The sequence below is a fragment of the Mandrillus leucophaeus genome, unplaced genomic scaffold (genome assembly GCF_000951045.1).
Source record: "Mandrillus leucophaeus isolate KB7577 unplaced genomic scaffold, Mleu.le_1.0 Scaffold688, whole genome shotgun sequence".
NCBI classification, from domain to species: domain Eukaryota; kingdom Metazoa; phylum Chordata; class Mammalia; order Primates; family Cercopithecidae; genus Mandrillus; species Mandrillus leucophaeus.
In genome coordinates, this window is record NW_012107452.1 from 1115830 (window position 1) to 1139462 (window position 23633).

The following is a 23633-nucleotide window of genomic DNA, read 5'->3' on the forward strand; positions in this document are numbered from 1 at the left end:
TAAGGACAGAAGGCTTTCTGTATCCTGGGTTCTTGCTTTGGTGTACTGGAAGAATCGGATCACACGTGGGCTTGGAGAATGAGTGCAAAGTTTTATTGAGTGGAAGTGGCTTTCTGTCGATGAGGGATCCAGAAAGGAGCTGGTTTTCCCCTGGAGTTGGGCTGCTCAGTGGCCCCAGCTCTCTTCTAACTGCCCCGGCCAAACTCCGCCTCGTCCAGCCAGTTGATGGCCTGCTGGCATGCTGGCGTCTGTTGGTGTGCTCTTCTGCAGGTGTGCTCCCTCGACATCTTTTCACCTTATAGCCGCTTGTGTCTTCTTCCGCTGATGTGCTCCTCTCGACCTTTGGCTGCTGTGTGTCTGCCTGCTAGGGTCTTGGGTTTTTATAGGCCCAGGATGGGGGCATGGCGGGCCAGGGTGGTCTTGGAAAATGCAACATTTGGGCCTGAAAACAGGAGTGCCTGTCCTCACCTATGTCTGTCCGTGGGGGTGGAGCCCTAGCCAGGGACCTGCCTTTCTCTACCCAGCACTTCCTGTCCCCACTCCTATATCATTTAAAGGAACCACACTCTTCCCTTCCCAGCACTCCTGTATCAGTACATTTAATATGTTAGTTGTTTGTTATTGTTTAATGAATACATACTTAATATGAAATATTCCACAAAAATTCCACGAACACCTGATTTCTTACCTTTTTGATTCCTGAGAAAAATTACATAAAACTTAATGGGGCTTTGTGGTTACCATAATGGAGGAATAGCTTGCTTGTTGGCATCAGGAGACAGATGTAAAGAATCACTAATAATTTTTGTTTCTTTACATTATACAAAGACATATCTTTGGCATTCTAAACAGTATGAAGACTGCTTTATCTTAAAGCTGCTTGGTCATCTGCTAAAGTTTTCTAAAATATTTACTGAAATAAAGTGCTGCATGCCAACTCTCCCACTTGTTCCCTATCACCCCCTGCTCTTGCACATTCCATGTGTGAAAAGGAACAACCCAATATTGGGAAGAAAATAGAATGCATTTTTCTGAGTATAGTAGAATAGTCATTTTTCTCTTCCTACTCCTTCATTTTAATATAGTACAATGCAGAGTATAATAGAGCCCCAATGTTTTGAGCTGTGATAATCCAAAACTTATTAACTAACTGTAAATGCTGTAGTTGCTGTTGCTAGATATAGCTAAGGTTGTAGACTTTTAATTGGATGGTTGCTGCCCTGCAATTTAATTTTTTAAAAAGCTTTGTTAGGACTGGGCACAGTGGCTCACACCTGTAATCCTAGCACTTTGGGAGGCCGAGGCGGGTGGATTGCCTGAACTCAGGAGTTTGAGACCAGCCTGGGCAACATGGTAAAACCCCGTCTGTACTTTAAAAAAAAAAAAAAATTAGCCAGCGTGGCATTGTGTGCCTAAAGTCCTAGCTACTTAGGAGGCTGAGGCAGGAGAATTGCTTGAACCTGCAAGGTGGAGATTGCAGTGAGCTGAGATCGCGCCGCTGTATTCCAGCCTGGCAATAGGACAAGACTCCATCTCAAAAAAAAAAAAAAAAGATTGTCAGCTGTTAACAGAACTATAGTGAATTCTTCACCAACTTATTGAGCATCAGAATACTGATCAACTTCTAAGGTAGCTTTAAAAAAACAAGGAACCCTGATTTACAGAAAAAAAAAAAGCCACTTTTCATATTATTTGCCTTCCCGTCTAATGGTTTCCCACATAGCACTGATTTTTTGTAATACTGTTTGTCTCTAGAATGTCATTTTGGTTTTGTTTGTTGTTTGTTTTGTTTTGTTTTGAGACGGAGTTTTGCTCTTGTTGCCTAGGCTGGAGTGCACTGGTGCGATCTCGGCTCACTGCAAGCTCTCCTCCCGGGTATAAGCAATTCTGCTGCCTCAGCATCCTGAGTAGCTGGTATTACAGGCACCCTCCACCATGCCCAGCTAATTTTTGTAGTTTTAGTAGAGACGGAGTTTCGCCATGTTAACCAGGCTGGTCTCGAACTCCTGACCTCAGGTGATCCACCCACCTCGACCTCCCAGAGTGCTGGGATTACAGGCATGAGCCACCGCTCCCAGCCTTTCTCTCTCTCTCTCTTTTTTTTTTTTTTTTTAGGTGTCCTGCCCTGTCTCCCAAGCTGGAATGCAGTGGTGCGATCTCGGCTCACTGCAACCTCTGCCTCCTAGATTCAGGCAATTCTCCTCCCTCAGCCTCCCGAGTAGCTGGGACTACAGGCATGCACCACCACACCCGGTTAATTTTAATATTTTGGTAGAGATGGAGTTTCACCGTGTTGGCCAGGCAGATCTCGAACTCCTGACCTCAAGTGATCCTCCTGCCTTAGCCTTCCAAAGTGCTGGGAATTGCAGGCATGAGCCAACACACCTGGCCTTGGAATGTGTTATTATGGACATGTACACAGTTACAGTACATTTGTAACAATAACACTCTGGTATTTCTACAGTGAGTCAGGTAGTTGTGAGATAACAGTGAGTACAACAGATGTCATCTCTATCATCATCTCTCTCACTTTAGTGGAGGACATATTTACTGTACAAATAAGTATGTATGATATCAGGTGGTGATAAGTGCACTGTGGAAAAAGAAAGCAAGAAAAAAGAGAATGACGTGGGAGAAATGGGGATATTAATTTAAATAGTGTGTTCAGGGAAGGCCTCTCAGATTAAGTGCTATATAGGCACGAGTTTAAGGGAGTAAAGTACACAGATACCTAGGGCAAAGCACTTCGAGTGAGTAGTAAGTGCAAGGTTGGGTGTGTGAGTGGAACATCAGAGAAGGCAGAGTGACTGTGAGGCATGGGGCCAGTGGTCAGAATGAGGTCTAAGAGTTAACCAAGGGCCTGTTCATCTTTGGCCTTCCAGGTCATGAAAAGACTGGTTTTTATTCTTTGTGAAATAGGAAATCATTGAATGGTTTAGAGCAAAGAGCCAAAGTATGCGGAAGAACATACCTGTTTTTTCTAGTGGTTTGACTTACTGTATGCTCAGACAGAGAGCACTGACAAACCATACTGCACACTGTAGCCCAGTGAGACACCTCACTCCTTCATGCACACTTAGCCTCCTCAGCTGTCTGGAGTTGAGTATGGAATATGCTCTGCAATAAGGGTGCAATTATTCCCTTTGTGGCTTTTCTTTCTGCCGTTTGTTGTTCTGATGTATAGTTTTAACCTATAATAGTCAGAGTGGGGGCATGAGGATATGCGCAAGTGATGGTGCTGGACTTGCCTACAGTGAAACAAAGGAAGTGCAGTGTGCTCAGTGTTTAGATGGTTTAGGTTACTTCAAGGGAAGTGGTTGAGGAAACAGAGTGGGGATAGATCAGTTAGACAGCTAAGGATTGCTTAAGACCTTAGACATTTTAGAAAACATCAAAGTTAGGCCAGGTGCAGTGGCTCACGCCTGTAATCCCAGCACTTTGGAAGGCCGAAGTGGACTGATTACCTGAAGTCAGGAGTTCGAGACCAGCCTGGCCAACATGGTGAAACCCTGTCTCTACTAAAAATACAAAAAATAGCCGGGCATGGTGTCTCATGCCTGTAATCCCAGCTACTCGGGAGGCTGAGGCAGGAGAATTGTTTGAGACCGGGAGGCGGAGAGTTGCAGTGAGCTGACATTGTGCCACTGCACTCCAGCCTGGCCTGGCCCATAGAGTGAGACTGTCTCAAAAAAAAAAAAAAGAAAAGAAAAAAGAAAACATCAAAGTTAACTACTGCAGCCTCAGAGGATGAACCAACAATTCCATGAAAGGTGGCTGGAGGAAACTGTAGCTGAGGGCACTCTATGAGGGAATTTATGTAAAACAGAAAAGTGATTGCTCAAATATGATGGCTCTCCATAGCTTCTATGCTATAATAACCTCATATGGCACAGATTTGTATAGAACTTCCATTTTCAGGAACCACGTTTTACACCCTAAATTAGGTATGAGTGTAGTAAAAGTGTCTTTTTTCCTTTTTCTGAAAACACAAATGTGCATGTTCCTGATTTAGTTTCACACAATCACATTATAAAACCATAGTCATTTCAAAATGCTTAAACTAATTGAATTTACTAAATAAAAGAAGAAAATTAGCCTTATCAGGGCTGGGCGTAGTGGCTTATGCCTGTAATCCAAGCACTTTGGGAGGCCAAGGTGGGTGGATCACGAGGTCAGGAGATGGAGACCATCCTGGCTAACATGGTGAAACCCCGTCTCTATTAAAAATACAGAAAATTAGCCGGGAGTGGTGGCGGGCGCCTGTAGTCCCAGCTACTCGGGAGGCTGAGGCAGGAGAATGACATGAACCCGGGAGGTGGAGCTTTCAGTGAGCGGAGATCGCGCTACTGCATTCCAGCCTGGAGACAGAGCGAGACTCTGTCTAAAAAATAAACAGAAGAAAATTAGCCTTATCAGTTGAGAAATGAAATATAACCCTACTTTTTAGAAAAACATAGAAGACTCATTCAAATGTTTTAACTGTATTACCAAACCTAGAAATTCTAAAGACTAGTATACTGGAACTACCTCCTCTGCCTTAGGGCTGACTATTCTATTTTCTTGTAGATAGTCACTTTGGAATGTAGTGGATGGTATTCACTGTATATTGTACGTCTTCAGCTCCTTTAATATAAGTGTGGAGAAAGTTCAAATTTGTCTATATGTACTTGAAAACAAACTAGAAAGGCTGTTTTCAAAAGTGGAACAGACAGGTTCTGGTGTTCCAGTGCCGTAGTCTGTGCCCTTAACCAATTAGGAACTATTGGTAAGCTAGTCTCCGTAGCATTCAGTGTGAGTTCAAGATGGGGAAAAGGGATAAGAAGGCAGTAGAAAGCTATTTATGTTTTGAAAGTATAATGCTTTTATAAGTTTGTAAATGTCAGAGAAGAAATTTTGCTTTGATGTTTTTCGGTTCAGAATGTAGTTGATCTTTATTCAGTTCAGATTGGAGGTTTTTTTTTTTGTTTGTTTGTTTTTGTTTTTTTTTTAAACTACATACCTCAAGTTGAAGCAAGCAATTTCTTTGTAAACCATGTGGTTGTTGCAATTTTTAGTTACTTAAAATGTGACGTCAGCAAATTTTGTAAACCATGTGGTTGTTGCAATTTTTAGTTACTTAAAATGTGACGTCAGCAAAAGTAACAAATAATAATCAGTCTTTAAAAGAAAAATTAAATCTTCCTTCAAACTGTAATATATTTGGTACAAAAAATGTGAAACAGGCCAGGTGCAGTGACTTGCACCTGTAATCCCAACACTTTGGGAGGCTGAGGTGGGAGCATTGCTTGAATCTAGGAGTTCGAGACCAACCTGGGCAACATAGTAAGACCTTGTCTCTACAAAAAATTTTAAAAATTAGCCGTGTGTGGTAGTGTGTGCCTGTAGTCCCAGCTACTCGGGAGGTTGAGTTAGGAGGATTGCTTGAGCTGGGAGGTTGAAGCTGTAGTGAGCCAGGATCGCACCACTGCACTCTAGCCTGGGCAACAGAGTGAAACCCTGTCTCAAAAAACAAATTATAGATTTATATAATTTTATGTTTTATATATATATAACAGGTTAAAATATATCAAATATATATATGTATATGTGTGTATGGTGTATGTGTGTATGTGTATATATGTGTGTGTATATATATGTGTATATATATATTAAAAAATGTAATGATGCACAACAACAAACAGATATAAACTCCTGCCTAATACAAATGGTCTGTTGGTGGACATTTGAGTAGTTTTCTAGTATTAAGTTTTTTTCTGTTACAAACTGTGCTATAAATTCTTGTACATGTCTCAGTATATACATGACTTTGAGTATACTTGTTTCTGTAGCATATATATCTAAAAGTGGAAATACTGAATTGTGGGGTGTGGGCATGATCAGTTTCACAAGATAGTGCCAAATTATTTTGCAAAGGGATAACTGCTCCCACATTAATGTGTTACAGTTCCACTTTCACAATGTCTTCATTAATGCTTGTTTTTTCACATTTTGATTTTTGTCAGTCTGATGGGTAAGGTGGGATTTCATGGTATTGTTCTTTTCTGGTTGCTAGCGAGGTTAAGTGAAGCACTTCTTCATGTGCTTGTTGCTCAGTACGGTTTCCTCTTGTGTGAAAGATATGCCTGCTCATGTCTTTTGTACATTTTTTAAATTTCTTATTTATTCATATACTTCCCTCTTACTTTCTGAATACAAATTCTTTGTTGGTTATGTGTAATTTAACAAAGTACCTTTTTTGGCTTATATTTTTGTGCTTAAGAATTTTTTCTTACTTCTCATTCATAAGGATAATTCACCCAAATTTCCCTATAAAAGTGGAATAATTTTGCCTTTTACATAGAAGCCTGGAGTTGATTTTTGAAGAAGGGATTTAATTATATTTATTTTCCATATGGGGAACCCTCTGTCCCACAATGACTTCAAGTCTTTCCCGGACAGACACGGTGGCTCACGCCTGTAATCTCAGCACTCTGGGAGACCGAGGCGGGCAGATCATAAGGTCAGGAGATCGAGACTGTCTTGGCTAACACGGTGAAACCCTGTGTCTACTAAAAATACAAAAAAATAGCCGGGCATGGTGGCGGGCGCCTCAAAAAAAAAAAAAAAAAAAAAGAAGAAGTCTTTCCCTTCCCCACTGGTATGCAGTGTAAACGATCAGGCTTCCGTACATGCATGAGTCAGACTCTAGATTCTGTTTCACCATTTGTTCACCCTGGTGCCAATAGATGATGATACACAGTGTCTTCTAGAGTTTGCATTAATATTGTTTTGATATCTGGGAGGGCAGATCCCTTTGTCTTCACCTTTTGTTGTGTTTTGGCCAGTCTTAGTTCTTGACTATTACGTATCAGTTTTAAAATTAGTTTGTCAGGTTTTCCATAAGGCCTGTTGGGATTTGGATTAGACCTGTATTGCATCTCTATATAATTCCCATTTGTGAAACTGGTGTGTCTTCATTTTTAAGCTATTTCCATAAAGGCCTTTTAAAAACTTATATATTTAAACATGTTCAGAAGTAGACAATAGTATAATGAGCCCCATGTACCCATCTCTCAGCTTCAACAACTTTAATTCTTGTCTAATCTTCACCTCATTGCATCTACTTTATCCTTTCCTCTATTATTTTGAAGCCAAATCTGAGACATTATATAATTTTGTCCATAAACATTTCAGTATCCCTAAAAGATAAGAACTCTTACTTAATGTAACCACAATACCATTATAATACCAAAAATAATTTGAAAGGATTTTACATATAAATGTACAGTATAAAAGTTATGAAACAAATATATTATGAAGCATATACTACTCGTTAAGAAATAGGACATTGCCAGCACCTCAGAAGCCTCCTTGTGTCCTTTCCAATTACATCCCTTTTCCAACACCTGGAGGAACTGCTGTCCTGATTTTTACGGTAATCACTTCCTTGTGTTTTATGATTTTACCCTCTATATATGTATCCCTAAACAATATAATTTAGTTTGCTTGTTTTAACTTTAAATGGAGTCATTACTGGTTGTAATCTTTTGTGTTTTCTTCTTTAATCCAGTGGTATATTTATAAGATTGATTCATATTGATGCAGACAGCTAAATTTTATGTTCATCTTTCTTTAACATTTTCTTGTTTGGCTGTACCATAATAGATTTTTCCATTCCAGTTCTTTTGATAAACGTAGTACGGGACTATTATGCACAGTGCTCTTTTGTGCATTTGTATATGTGTAGCCTGGTAACATGTGCACAAGTTTTTCTAGGGTATATACCTAGGAGTGACATTACTGGGTCTAACAGCTAAGGAAGTTACCTTTACCAAGCAAAAGGAAATTCTTTTAGACTTGATGTTACCATCTTACATTCCCACCAGCTGTTTTGAGTGTCCCATTGTGCCATATCCTCATCAACACATGGTATTTTCAGACTTTAAAATTTTTACCAGTGGGGGAAGAATGTAGTAACAGTTCTTTGAAGGTTAGCCTTGTATTGTTTTGCATTTTAATATGAGAATGAACAGTAACTCTGACTTATTAATAGGTTGTGAGCTTCAGGATTATGCACAAATAAGAGATTTGTTGAAGTAACCCCAGTTCCACACTTCCACACCCTTTGTAATCAGCATATCCCATTTCTGTTACAGTGTAAGACTAGTTATTTCAGAGTACAGAAAAAGACACATTTAGATGAACTGAAGCAGATTAAAGTGACTTTATAAGACAACATCTTTGTTTTTATGTTTAATTTCAAGTATGGTTAAGCACTAATTTAATTCAGTGCTTTCTACTTATTCTGCTTCTAGTAACTCTTACAGAAACAAGTGTAGTCAGTAGCCAACAGACATCCATATCAGCCTATATATGACTTATTAGTAGAGCTTAATTTTTTAAAAGAGATGAAAAATAAAGAGAAGGTCTAGTATTTTCCTCCCACATTCCAACAGTTCATTTTATGTGCCCCCTTTGGGTGAGCACATTCCATGTTGTAGACCATTGATTATGGTAGTCAGAGCATGGAGCTCTGGAGTTCAGAAAAAGTATTTTATTATCATTGTTATGACAAAAATAATTACCATGTAAAGGAAAAGAAACGAAACTCAGGGAAAAAATTTATGAACAAAAGAGAAAAGAAACTTATGGTTAAATCATTTTTAAAATACATATGGCAAATAAGCATCAATTTTTTTTTTCTGTATGCCCATTGGAAAATACCGTCTTGCTTCATCTAACAGGCAATGTTAAGTGGAGTCACTATGTGTTTCTCTTAACTGGAAGCTTTCTTTCTTTTGGTATGAATACTGAAGCATTTATTTACCTTTTTTTTTTTTTTTTTTCTCCCCAGCAGAGACAGGGTCTTGCTTTGTTGCCCAGGCTGGTATCAGGCTCCTGGCCTCAAGTGATCCTCCTGCCCCAGCCTCCCAAAGTGCTGGGATTACAGGCATGAGTGACCTAGCCTGGTCAAACATTTCTTTAGTTGTTTGAAAGTCATCTGACTGTATCTGGGAAATTATGTTTATTTAGAAAACATAGCCTTTAATTGCAAATTCTGTTACTGTGTAAATGATGTGCAAATCTCCATGTTTTCATGAGGTGGCTAATTATTAAAATGGCTAAAGAGTTGCTTCTAGACCAGGCATGGTGGCTCATGCCTATAATCCTCCCAGCACTTTGGGAGGCCGAAGCGGGTGGATCACGAGGTCAGGGTATCGAGACCATCCTGGCTAACACGGTGAAACCCCGTCTCTATTAAAAATACAAAAAACTAGCCGGGCGTGCTGGCGGGCGCCTGTAGTCCCAGCTACTCGGGAGGCTGAGGCTGGAGAATGGCGTGAACCCGGGAGGTGGAGCTTGCCGTGAGCTGAGATTGGGCCACTGCACTCCAGCCTGGGAGACGGCGAGACTCTGTCTCAAAAAAAGAGTTGCTTCTAAAACAACAATAGCATGAAACTTTAAAACTGACTCTTGGGGTTTTATAAGCCTAGACACAACAAGAATGAAGAGGATTAAGCCTTTGTCTTTCTAGAGTTGGTGAGGATTGGGTTATGATTCTCACATGGCCTTGATGTATACAAATAGGAAAAAAAGGAATACTGGTGAGGAACTCAAAATTGCATTATTTTTCAAATCAGTAGTGAGTTAAGACTAGGTAGTGCATTGTTCTAGAAAAATAAAATGTTTTTGCTGATATGTAATCTGTGACTAAAGGGAAATTAGAACTTAAGTAATTATCTGGGATTTAATAATGGCATTTTAATAACTATCTGGGGCTGGTATTTATGATGTTTATAATATATTGAACATTTTTAGAAGCACTTTTTAAGAATCTGTTCATCTGTGATGTAAACAGATGGTATAAATCATTCAGTTTTTCATCCTTCTATCAAACTTGTTCATACTGAGTAGGAAATATTACAGATACATTTTATTAGCAGCTCTCATATAAGACGAATTCTAGGTCAGATCTCAGTTCTCTTTTTAAAGTACTCAGTACCCTAAAGTTTGGTCAGATCACTTATCACCCTTGCACATAGTAAAAATTCTTCTGGTTCTTGGATATTTCTGGTATTTATGTTCCATCTACTTTTGTCGATTGAGCTTTCTTACAGTTTCTTGAAAAGGTGTTATGCTTACATTCTTGTTTTAGCAGATGGTATATTGTTTGTTTTATATGTGATTTTGTTTTGTGAAATGAAAATAATTTTCATACAGTCTTAAAATTTTAGATCTTAGAGACATCATAGGCAAATGTAGTCAAATACATGTGGGCATGCATGCATGCAGATTTGGAAACTATACTAAGAAGTTAATTAGTAAACTAGGATCAGCGAATTAGTGGCAGAGCCTTTTGCATTTTAAGACCAGTTTTCTTTCTAGTATATATCAGTAAATTTTACCCAAATAGAAATGAACATCCATGTTGGATATAAAGTTGAGTTATGAGACTATGTGGATACACAGCACTAGGTGATAAGTTACAGTGAAACAAGCAGTGTTTCAGTATTTCAGAAAGCATTTTTTTGCTACCAAGTGTTAATTATTATCTGCCGTTTTTGCAGACTGTCTTAGTTCAAATGCTTTCATATATATTAACTTCATGAGAAACATGTCTGTCATTTTAATTTCTTCATTTCCCTCCCTTATCCCCTATCACTGTTTGTTTTGGTTTGGTTTTGGTTTTATTTGTTCTTGCAGCATCTTATCAGTTTTACCACGAGATACTTATGGAGGGTATTAGAACAATTAATGATGGTTTCATTAAAAGTTAAGCAAACAACTTTGGGAGGCCGAGGCAGGTGGATCACGAGGTGAGTTCAAGACCAGCCTGGCCAAGATGGTGAAACCCCATCTCTACTAAAATCTACAAAAATTAGCTGGCTGTGGTCGCAGGTGCCTGTAATCCCAGCTACTTGGGAAGCTGAGGCAGGAGAATCACCTGAACCCGGGCAGCAGAGGTTGCAGTGAACCAAGATTGTGCCACTGCACTCCAGCCTGGGCAACAGAGTGAGACTCCATCTCAAAAAAAAAAAAAAAAGTTAAGCAGACATTGTGTGTGAATTTTGTGACAGAATTTTTTTTTAAGCTAAGCAAGCCAGAAGCAATTCCAGTGCAAAGTGTGGTATAAGAAAAATTAATTATAGTACAGTATTTGACTCAGTTGTAAACACTTTTCACATAGAGTTAATATAAACACGATATCTGTATCTCAATTTTATATAGTAAATGTTTGGAGGGAATTATATGACTTGCTTTGAAACACAAGGTTGTTCGCACAGTGATGTGAAGGAAAGAACAGTGGACAAGGAAGACTCCCAGATCTGATTTTAGTTAGCTGTGGGACTTTGGCAAGTAATACCTTCCTAGGTACATTGTACACTGTATATATAGAGTGGATAGGAACAATCCCAGATGGACCCATAATGGCAGAAATTTCTAGTGAAAGGTTTTTAACACCATTGACAAATATATCATTAATACTTGAAAGCTAGTTCAAATTAGTTTCTCCCTTCCTTTTTTTTTTTTTTTTTTTGACCTATTTTGTGCTTCAGTTTTCATCCTTGGAATATGTGACTTAAACCAGATACTAATTTTAAATAGAAGGAGAAAAAAACTGTTTTCACTTCAGGTTTCTCACTGAGAGATGAGAACAACTAGTTCCTTCAATTTTGCTTTTAGCAATTTGGCCCTTGAAAAGGTCACTATAGATTTGCTTTAGAGATTCCTTTTAAAAACAAATTTTGGGGTCTCTTGCAAACTTCTCATCTGTCACAAGCTGCAAAATACATACTGAGTAAGAAAAGGTTAGTTGTCCGACAGATACCAACAGCACCACACTTATGATTAGATTGTAAATGCATTACCAACAGCTCACCTATTTATTTATGAATATTTCCAGCACAAAATATCTTTCCTTTCTGTACTTTGACTTAGATAATTCTCTGCTTATAATACTAGCTGGTTTTGGTTTCTCTGTGGTGATCTATGGTGTGACTCTCATCTCCTATAGAGATAGCTCCTTATATACACTCTGTCACTTGAGGGCCACTGCTGGCATTCCAGTGAGTGAGCTAAGCTCTAGAAGCCAGACAAGTAGAATTTTTTATTTTTCTCACCGTAGAAGATACAGTACAAGTTTGTATATAGAAGAAGTTTATTATTTTCTCAAGTTTTGACCTAAGTATGAGAATTTGGAATCCAAAGTAGGCTACTCAGTTATTGAAGAGCAGATTTTTTTTCCAGTCTCTGCAGTATCTAAAACCTTGTTTCTCTTTCATTTTTCCCTTAACATATTAGAAATTTTTTGTTATATTCTTAGAAACCAGACTTCCACAGGCAGTTTTATCAACTCAGATTACCACCCATGGGAAGGGTGGATTCAGCTTCTTGAACATGAGTATCCAGGACCCGGACACTGTTAAGACTCCCATCTTGACCAGGCATGGTGGCTCATACCTGTAATCTCAGCACTTTAGGAGGCCAAGGTGGGTGGATTAGTTGAGGTCAAGAGTTCAAGACCAGCCTGACCAACATGGTGAAACCCCATCTCTACTAAAAATACAAAAAATTAGCTGGGCATGGTGGTGCATGCCTGTAATTACAGCTGCTTGGGAGGCTGAGGCATGAGAATCACTTGAACCCAGGAGGCGGAGGTTGCAGTGAACTGAGATTGCGCCACTGCACTCCAGCCTGGGTGACGAGTGAGACTCTTGTCTCAAAAAAAAAAAAGAAACTTTATTCAGTAGAGAGTACAAAGGTGAACAAATGAGGACTTCTGAGCAATGGCTGAGACAAGAAGTGAGAGTTTGCCAGAGGATCCCAGATTTGAAGGGAAGGTAAAATGTCATATACTGCTATAGAAGGTGCTAGCAAATGAGTTCATGGCTTTAAAGTTCTTGGAACTGCGCCCGGTATCTTATAAGTACTCTTTATTACCCATTTTTACTTCTTAAATATTCAGCTGTTAACCTTTATTTTTTAATTTACCTTTGCGGTTCAGGGGGTACATGTGTAGGTTTATTATATAGGTAAACTGAGTCACAGATTACCTGGTGTACAGATAATTTCATCACCCAGGTAATAGGCATAGTAACCATTAGGTAGTTTTTTGATCCTCTCCTTCCTCCCACCCTGTACTCTCAGATAGGTCCTGATATCCGTTGTTGCCTTCTTTGTGTCTATGTGTACTCAATGTTTAGCTCCCACTTGTAAGTGAGAACATGTGGTATTATGTTATGGCCTCCAGCTCCATCTGTGTTGCTCCAAAGGACATGGTCTGGTTCTTTTTTATGGCTGTGAGGTATTCCATGGCATACATGTACCACGTTTTCAGTCTACCACTGATGGGCATTTAGGTTGATGCCATGACTTTGCGATTGTGAATAGTGCTGCGATGAACATGCGTGTACATGTGTCTTTATGGTAGAATGATTTATATTCCTTTGGGTATATACTCAGTAAGGGGGTCCTGGGTCAAGTGATACTTCTGTTTTCACTTCTTTGAGAAATTGCCATACTGCTTTCCACAATGACTAAACTAATTTACATTCCCACCAGCAGCATATAAGTGTTCCCTTTTCTCTGCAGCCTCACCAGCATCTATTGTTGACTATATGTAATTTTTTTTTTTTTTTTTTTTGGAGACAGAGTCTCGCTCTGTTGCCCAGACTGGAAGTGGTGTGATCTTGACTCACTGCAACCTCTGCCTCCTGGGTTCCAAAGATTCTTGTGTCTCAGCCTCTCTAGTAGTTGGGACTACAGGGGTGTGCCACCACATCTGGCTAATTTTCTGTATTTTTGTAGAGATGATGTGTTACCATGTTGCCCAGGCTGGTCTTGAACTCCTGAGCTCAGGCAATCCACCCTCAGCCTCCCAAAGTGCTAGGCTTACAGGCGTGAGCCACCATGCTTGGCCTGACTTTTTAATAATAGTCATTCAGCTGTTAATCTTTAGAGCCAGTGTTTCTAAACCGTTAAGCCATCAGTATCACTTGGAATCTTGTTAGATACGCAAATTAAAGCCCCACTCCAAACTTGCTCAATCTGAAATTCTTGTGTGACTAGAACTCAGAAACCTGTGTTTTAACAAACCTTCCAGGGATTCTGATGTATACTATATCTTGAGAACCACTGCTTTAGAGGTTCTACCCAATATAAAAATTAAAACAGTGTTACCAGTTAAAACCTCCCTAGAGCACACAGCATTTCTATGAAACAGAGAAAATTAAATCAGCAGATAAGTATTTTTTGTGCAGAAATGTAAACTCAATTAGAATTGGCATTACATTGTTTACATCTTCCAGATATAATAGGTTCTTGAGAAATATTTGGCGATAATATTAGATAAGACAAACAATTTTTAGAGAACTGAGCTGACATTGTTTCTTTAAAAAAGCCTTTTATTCATTCAACAGTCATTTATTGTCTACTGTGTGTCAGGCACAGCTACTGTTACAGAACTTGTAGTAGTGTAGGAAAATCAAACTGTAAGCAAGTAAGTTACAATACAATGTTTTAAGTACTATAATTGAAATATGAGCCATGTGCTCTGAATGTTCAGAACAGGAAATATCTAACAGCCTCAAGTCAGAATGTTATGTTTGAGTTGGGTCTCAAAGAATGAGTAGGGAGAGACTTGGGGCAAGGGCGTTTCATATAGTTTGTTGACATTGCTACCATAAAAGGTACTTTCAATTTTTGTGTCAATGAATATCCACTAGGAAGATCATTTTCATCAAAAAATGTCAAGTCCATTTTTTATATTATTACAACTTTTGTTAGTCTTTTTTTCTGTACTGTGAACTAGATTGATTAACTCGGAAGCAGCTCACACACCCAGGGAATCAGTCACTTGCATCACAGAAAAAAGTACCCACTTGTTTTAGAAATGCCTGGTTCCTAATTACACTGTCAATATTTCAAAAAATGAATGTATTTCAGAGGTTCCCAAACTTCCCTTAACAGTTCTGTAATTTTTTTCATGGTGCCTCTAGGCCAAGAGAAATACCATACAGACTTGTTTATTAACTAATTTGGTACAAACAACTTAGTAAAGATTTATGTCCCAACAACTTATTTGCCTTTAAAAAATAAGATATAAATTGAAAGGAAAAATATTTTTATTTAATTCTTAAATAACCAGTTACATACTTACGGTGTGTTTGTGCCGGTTAGGATTATACAACTTCTCAAACTGTGGAATCAGACTGAACACCACCACCTTCTTTTCTGGTTCCATACTGACTTTTGCATAGTGCTTGGGTTTTTTCACAGTAACCACTGAAAACTCAGCTTCACAAGGATATGCTGTTAAAAAGAATGTATGTTCTAATGTTGAAGTTACAAATTATCTGAAGTTGGTAGCTCACTCAGTGTCAAACACACAGTGAGTCTCACTGTGTTTCCCTCAAATAGAAAACCCTGGCACCCCTGGATTTTGCTGGGATGCCCCAAGACAAAATTTGGAAATAGTGGGCTTGTTAGATTTAATTCATAGATTTAGGGATTCAGTTATACAACTCAACTGACTTTCTCCAGGTCATAAAGTTGAGTCAGTAGCATAGCTTTCAGCCTTTCATTTACTTTGGCCACATTTGCATAAATGATTGCTGTTTTATACCCTGAAACTTCCAGCTTTTTTCACTGTCCCAGATGGCAGGTATTTTCATTTTCTTTATTCACTCTGTATCTGCTTCTAGAACTACCTCAGGCTGTACCATCTTTTACTCTTACTGTAGGCCTTCTGCTAACCTGATGGGACCTGGCCTTCATTTGCTTCTCAGTGACCTGTGTTTGCACACTAAGCTGCCCAGAGAATAGTCTTTGGGGAAGTGTTAACTTTTAAGTGATTATGTAATTACTGTTTTCTAGAAGCTACAGTTTGATCCATATGCCAGAAATGTGATGGAGGTAAAGTATGGTTATATACATACTTGTTTAGATAAGGATGCAAATATGGTTCACACAGTAGCACATACTTTGAAATTAACCTGCTTCTCGCCTCTTTGCATATACTCCAAATTAATTCATTATCTTTAATAATTATGATGTAATAATGTAAAAAGTCATGGGAAGAGACATTTTGCCTAATGTCCCCTCCACACTAACATAGTGATTCATTTGGGTCTCTAGTCCTTTACCTTATGCAGAATAAAAGTTAGTATTTTCAGGATGCAAGGATTATTCAGATGGTTGACATTCTTAACAAAGTTCCCTATAAAGAATTTGTTTCCAGGAAACACGGTGACTCTGCTAACGACAACTGTTAATACGTATCAGAGCAGAGTGCACCATTTCCTGTTTTTCTTTGTGGAGGTCCGACTCCGGAATTCCCCTTGTTTGCCCATGACTATTCTTTTTTTTTCTTTTGAAATGGAGTCTCACTCTGTCACCCAGGCTGGAGTGCAGTGGTGTGATCTCAGCTCACTGCAACCTCCCCCTCCCACCCCCCAGCCCCAGGTTCAAGCAATTCTCCTCCCTCAGCCTCTCGAGTAGCTGGGATAACAGGTGCCTGCCACCATGCCCAGCTAATTTTTTTTCTTAAAATATTTATTTAATTTTCCATAGTTATTGGGGTACAGGTGGTATTTGGTTACATGAGTAAGTTCTTTAGTGGTGATTTGTGGATTTTGGGGTACTCATCACCCGAGCAATGTACACTGCACTGTATTTGTAGTCTTTTATCCCTTGACCCCCTCCCACTCTTCCAGAGCCCCAAGTCCCCAAAGTTCATTTTATCATTCTTATAGCCTGGCTAATTTTTGTATTTTTAGTGGAGACAGGGTTTCACCATGTTGGCCAGGCTGGTCTTGAACTCCTGACCTCAAGTGATCCACCAGCCTTGGCCTCCCAAAGTGCTGGGATTGTAGGCATGAGTCACCATGCCTGGCCACCCGTGACTATTAATACAGTAGTCCAAATAAGTGAGCCATTCCTTAAATGTCCACATTGTGCCTGAAAATATTGCATTTTTATATTTTAGAATATTTAATTATATTTAAATCCAGGTTTTTGATAGAGTGTTGTAGGAAAGAGTGTCAAGATCACCTCCACCTGTGTCTGGATCCACCTCTACTGCCTTCTCAGGAACCTTGTAATGTTGACAATCCATTTTCTTTTTCCTTCTTTTTGTTTACCTCTTTTACTGGATCTTTCCCATTAGAAATTGAGCATAATGAATTCTCTGCCATCTTACAGGGGAAAAATTCAATCTGTCCTCATCTCCTTTTCTCCTTGCAGCCACTGACCTATCTTCTTCCTGTCCAGAAGGCCGGACTTTTCTCCAGCGTTATCTCTGTTCTCTTTCGCCATTTTCCACTTCTTAGACCCACCTCAGTCCCCTCCAGTGTGTCTTCTCCTCCTTTTACTCCACTGACATAGCACTCACTAAGGTGCCCATCGACGTGGTACTGCTGAATCCAGTGCATGTATTTCTGTCTTTAATTGACCTCTCATCACCTTTCAGCTCTGTTGCCTGCTCCCTCTTGACACTTGTACACACTGCTGATTTTCCTACTGACTTTCAGCCTGTTTCTTTTTGGCCTTCTTTGATGGCTTCTTCTTTACCCAACCACAGAAATTTAGTTTGTCTAGGAAATCTTATTAACATGGCTTTGTTAATGCTGGTGAGTCTCAGTCTTTTATCTCCAGTTTGGATTCTTTCCGAACCCAGTGAATTGCATACTCTGCGGAAGTATGAAGCATGTGCATATTTCTTAACTCCTCCCTTGCTCAGTTACCAAATCCAGCCTGCAACCAAATGCCTTTTTTGTTTTTTGAGAGAAATCTCGCTCTTGTCCCCCAGGCTTGAGTGCAATGGCTCGATCTCAGCCCACTGCAACCTCCGCCTCCCTGGTTCAAACGATTCTCCTGCCTCTGCCTCCCAAGTAGGTGGGATTAAGGCGCCTGCCACCATGCCTGACTAATTTTTGTATTTTTTAGTAGAGACGGGGTTTCACCGTGTTGGCCAGGCTGGTCTCGAGCTCTTGACCTCAGGTGATCTGCCCACCTCAGCCTCCCAAAGTGCTGGGATTACAGGTGTGAGCCACCACGCCTGGCCCAAATGCTGTTGATTTTATCCACTGACCACTTTCTTCAGTCTATCCGCTTCTTTCCATCTGTGTTATTAGTTGAATCCACATAATCCCTTTTCACCAGCATTAATAACTTATTTTGACCTCTTCTAACGTGTTTTCCACCTATAGCTATTGTGGAATAGTCTTCTAAAACTATTTGATCATGTTGTTCCTCTGCTTTAAAAGACTTTCAATTATTTCCCATTGTTCTTGGGAGGATCACACACTTCAGTCCTTTACAAACCCTATGTGATCTGGTTCTTCCTTATCTTACTATTTTCATCTTAGGTCTTTATCTTTACTGTGCTCGCACAACACAGTTCTTCTTTCAGTTTCTGGACAGCTGAGTTCCCTCAGCCTTGGGGAGCAAAGGACTGAAAGCTTCTTTCATATCTCACAAACAGTGTTATATTAGATGCCATGAAGAAACCTTCCAGTACTAAGGTTTGACTCCCAGCTCGGTATAGTTCAAGTTGAAAATACTCACTATTTTCACATTCATATATATTATCTAATAACACAGTATAACAGAAGTAAGCTGAAGTCTTCTCATCCTTTGCTTTTCAGCGTGAGAGTAGCTTCTTGGGAACTAGTTTTGTTACCAGCTTTTGAATATTCTCAGTAATCATGTTTGCGGAATTATTGTTTGTGAGTATGTGTTAATACCCTTCTTTCACAAGCATATCTGTTCATTCTTTTTGGGTGAGATGGGTGGTGGCCTGAGCACACTGTGGTTTCTGTTCTCCCCCAACACAATCCTGTGATAATACATCATTTAATATGGAGGTATAGACCAAGTGGAGCCTTTTGGCAAGTTCTAAACACACCCTTCTGGAGGAAATATGCAGAATGAGAACTGTCAGTTGTTGTTTCTGCATGTTCACAGGACAAGGGATGATCAAGACTCCTCCTAGTGGTCTGGAAGTAGGTCTGATTCTCTGGTACCACCTCCTCCTTTGCTTGAGAGAGCCAAGTGGCTCTCTCTGTATATCAGAAGCAGTTATCTTGACATGTTGACTGCGTAAAGCCTTGGGAAGAGTCTGGTGTCCTGCAGAGGCTACTGTCCTGACAAGAACCTAGAAGCTTCCCTCTCTACCTGTCAGTTAGGGGGCTCACTGGGGAAGAAATCACAATAATTTGTCCTGCCCACGTGCTGAGAAAATTCGTATCCTGTGATGGTAAAGATTACATTTCTGGACCTGCCCAAACGGCTTCCTAATAAGGAAAATTTAGTGGAAATGTAATAATATATTATTAAGAACAGAAAGGCACAAAACTGTTAGCATTTTTTCCTTACCTTATTCCTAAAAAAGATAAGCTAGCATTGTTTAAGGGTAATTTATAGAATTATGCTTTATCATTCCAAACAAAAATAGTATGAAGAGAAGTACGTTGAGTGGGGTGGTTGGAAATAGACAAACTGAGTCTGTGGGGAACAGAGGAAAAGTCGAGTGCACTGCTGCACTCCAGATCAAAGGATGGTTGTGGGTGGCAAGTCTGCCATTAGGGGCAGGGAGTCTTTGTATGAGACACCTCTAAGATCATCGGAGGGAGCAATATTGCGAGAAAAGGATAACAGGAAACCAGTGTGTTGTGCTAAGAAATAGAAAAATTAAAACACATAGACAAAAGCCTCTTTTGACTTTATGATACCATTTTAACCTGAAAGTTTCATATGATTCTATGGAACAGGGCCCCAATAGACAGTTTCTTACCAACTTCCAAAAAAGGGCTCGAAGTAAAACTAAACTTGTTCAAATAAAGCAATGAGAGTATTTTGTTCCCTAGTGTTATAGACTTATAATTTGTATAATTGTTTTTAGGGAAAAGAGTGAAAAACTATAATACAACTTTTTCAGAGATTAAAAAATATTGCAATGACATGTCATAACGAAGAGCTTCTGAAAAATAACCATAATGGAAAATATTATGTGGCTACTACTGAAAAAATCTAGAGCTGGGGTCAGCAGACTACTACTTTTACAGGCCAAATCTAGCCTGTCACCTGTTTTTGTAAATAAATTTTTACCAAAACACAGCTACACTCATTTAATTTCATGTGCTCTGCAGCTGTTTTCATACTACAATAGCAGAGTTGAGTCAGAGCTACAGTGGAGACTGTCTGTTGGCCTGCAAAGTTATAATATTTACTGTCTAGCGTGGACCTCTGAAGAGGATAAAGTGGAGTTATTTTCCAATGCAGTGAAATTATAAAGATAAATAAATGATGGAAATCTAAGAAACTTGGAAGATTATAGACACACACATGTTCAAATGTCCACGTAGCGGGAACTCCAAAAATAGCAAAATGAACACATGGAGCAATTACCAAGGAACTAATAGAATAAAACTTTTCTAAGATACAGAAAACCTGTGTTTATATAACCATGTGCCATGCAGAATTACTGGAAGGAAAATCCAACAAACTTGGAGATGGTCTAATGTCATTGCTGAATTCTAAGGATGAAGAACATAAATATTTCAAAGGAAAAGCGTCAGGGTTTGTTTTTTGTTTGTTTCTATCTATGACAATATAAATGAGAGGACAGTAAAACAATGTATATTGACTTCTAAAATATATGCATGGGCTCGCCACTTCTGTGGTTTTATAGAAAGTCGTGTTCTCATCCTGAGGAGCTGTCATATGGGACTGTCTTGATAAAATTTTAAGGTTTATCAGGATCATGCCAGCATTTCAATAGATAAGGACATAAAAGTGTTATGTTCAAAGGCAGCTGATCCAACAAGTTTATAACTCTGCTTGGTTTTGAGGGAAGCTGCAATTTCAGAAGTATACTATTGACAGTAAACTGGGATAAGCAGAGCCCCATAGTAGGACACTAACCCAATGTGGCCAGTGATCTCTCCCAATAAGATTATCATATCTAAGGGGTCATGGAAACAGGACAGATCTAAGATAATCTTCAAAGCTGGAAAACTCTTAATCAGTGAAACACAGCAGTATGGTAAGGAAGTAATCTCTAAGGGGTAGATGAGCATATTGGTCAGAACAGGAATACCAGCTGGTGGCTAAAGTTACTGGAAAATGGGGCTTAGCACCCCATGAGAAGTGGTTGTCAAAAACTAGGAAGAGTCAGCCAGGCGTAGTGGTGCATGCCTGTAATCCTGGCTATTTGGAAGCTGAGGTGTGAGGATTGCTTGAGCCCAGTTAAAGACCAGCCTGGGTAACATAGCAAGATTCCATCTCAAAAAAAAAAATGTAGGAAGAGTCAGTAAGACCCAGCCTAGTTAGTCAACAGGTTTAGTTCCCAGCTAGAACAGACCAGAGAAGAGTGAATGGACTAGGACCAAATCTGTCACCCTCTTACCCTCCAACCCCCACCCCCACCAGCTAAAATGACAGATTCATTTTAGCATAGAAAGGTAATTGGGTATAATCTGAATAATAACCATCAAAATATAATACGTCTGTTAATGGTGAAAGCCAGAAAGTAATGTTTAAAATCAGACATTGTATTCAAACCGCACTGTGTTCTTTGCCAACAATAATAGTGACTGAGGGTAATTTTACATTTGTCTCATTATTTAAAAAGAATAAAACTTAAGCGGTTATTATACAAATATGTGGATGACCAAAACTAGACCAAATAATCTATTAAGTTCTAAATAATAACCTGTTATTTTGCTTTACTAATCATTTTTGTGCATATATTTCTCTTGGGGATTTCATCATAAGAAGTAATTGTGGCAGTCTAAGAGCTAGGCATTTTTGTGTTCTTGGCAAATTTATTAAACAGTCATAGTATAAAAATTCATCAGGATAAGTTGTTCATAAGATCACTTTCTCAACACATTGTTCCCCCATATTTTAGAAAAGGCGACGACGGATTGACAGAAGTATGATTGGAGAGCCCACAAACTTTGTGCACACGGCTCATGTTGGATCAGGAGACCTGTTCAGTGGAATGAATTCAGTAAGTATGTTGGTGGGACATGCAGGTAGGGCATTGGGGCATAGTCATGTGAAACCTGTGTGATAGGCACAAATATTTTTAATAGCATTATGCTAAATGAATTTGTATACAGTGAATGTAAATACATAATATGAGCATAGAAGAGAGAGAAGCAAACTAATGATGAAAAATTAATCTCTTCGAATTTGCTGGGTTATGTATTTGTTTCTGTTTCTTGTACGCAATTCTTCATAGCTGCCTTTGTCCCGAATAAATACTTTGAAACTTGAAAGGATTTGGTTCAGAGTAGAGGTTAATATCCTATTGATTCTCTTGCTCCCACCAAAGAGACTTGGATATCAGCCTTTTAAATAATAATCTCTTTTCGTTCTTTTAAGTTCAGTTAGTTGCCTTTTGCACACATTTTTATTGCTTTACTTTATAAACCAGTGGTCTCCAACATTTTTGGCACCAGGGACTGGTTTCGTGGAAGACAGTTTTTCCATGGGGGAAATGGTTTTGGGGTGAAACTGTTCCACTTCAGTTCATCAGGCATTAGATTCTCATAAGGAGTCCGCAACCTAGATCCTCACATGTGCAGTTCACGACAGGGTTCGTGCTCCTATGAGAATCTCGTGCCATCACGGAGGTGACAGGAGGCGGAGCTCAGGCAGTGATGCTCACTTGCAGCTGCTCACCTCCTGTTGTGCAGCCCGGTTCCTAACAGGCCACTTCCGGTTTTGGGCCCCCTGTTACAAACTATTCATCTTTACCTGATAATATTAGAATGTTGGTGATTTATTTACTCTAAGTTCTCATGCAGTAAGCATAGGATTAGAATTTTCACATATCCCTTTAGGTCAAGGCAGTAAAAATTTGTCACATTTGCCAGCAGGATGTGAAGAATCAGAAATAAGATTTATTCGCTGTCTTTTAATAGAGGTTTCAGTGAGTTTCAGAATAGGCTTTAGATCTACTCAGCTGATCTTTTAGTCTTTAATTTTTGTTGAAGAGAAAACCAGAATGCATTATAATAGAAGCAGCACCAAATGCAGGTTCTTGTCAGAGTTGTTCCTCACATTTGCCTTAAAGCAAGCCACTAAGGATCAACAGACTGACTCTTTTCCCCATTCCTAAAGTAAACAAGTATCTAAATGATCCCTAAAGTGTTCAGAACCAGAAAGTCAATAAGGGTTTTATAAACAAAATTATGATCCACTGTATACCAACTTACTAGACGGCACTAACAAAAGACTTAACAGGAACTTTAAAAATAGGTAGATGGGTATCCTGGATACAGCAACGACGTTTGTCATTGCAGTTACTAGGTAAGCAAAGGAGTGACATTTGAACCTTCCTGGAAAGGAAACAGCTTGTTTGTTTTAAATCTGTAGGAAAAGTACTTTGTTTCACTTGACTGCTTTGTGGAAATGCAAGAGATATCATGTCGCCGTCAAAATAGTCAGTAGCTTTGTTTCCTGCATCGACATAGTGTAGAAAGACTAACTGGGGCCCTATTACTTTTATTAATATGGTTACTATAATAAAGAGAATGGGTAGTTTCAAATTTATTATATATAGTGAATTTTAATTTCTCTCTCATCAACAGATGTTGTCTCTGCCACCTCAGATTTTTTAAAAATCCAACTATAAGGCCAGA

The 23633-nt window shown here is 39.1% G+C and overlaps 1 protein-coding gene across 3 annotated transcripts in view; it reads left to right on the forward strand.

Moving 5' to 3' along the window:
• Positions 1-23633, forward strand: part of CDC42SE2 (CDC42 small effector 2) — a 118350-nt gene that overhangs the window by 87178 nt on the left and 7539 nt on the right. For all 3 annotated transcript variants that reach the window (XM_012002438.1, XM_012002439.1, XM_012002440.1), the window contains one exon: positions 21893-21994. In XM_012002438.1, the coding sequence (XP_011857828.1) occupies positions 21893-21994 (102 nt within the window). The remainder of the gene's footprint in view (positions 1-21892; positions 21995-23633) is intronic.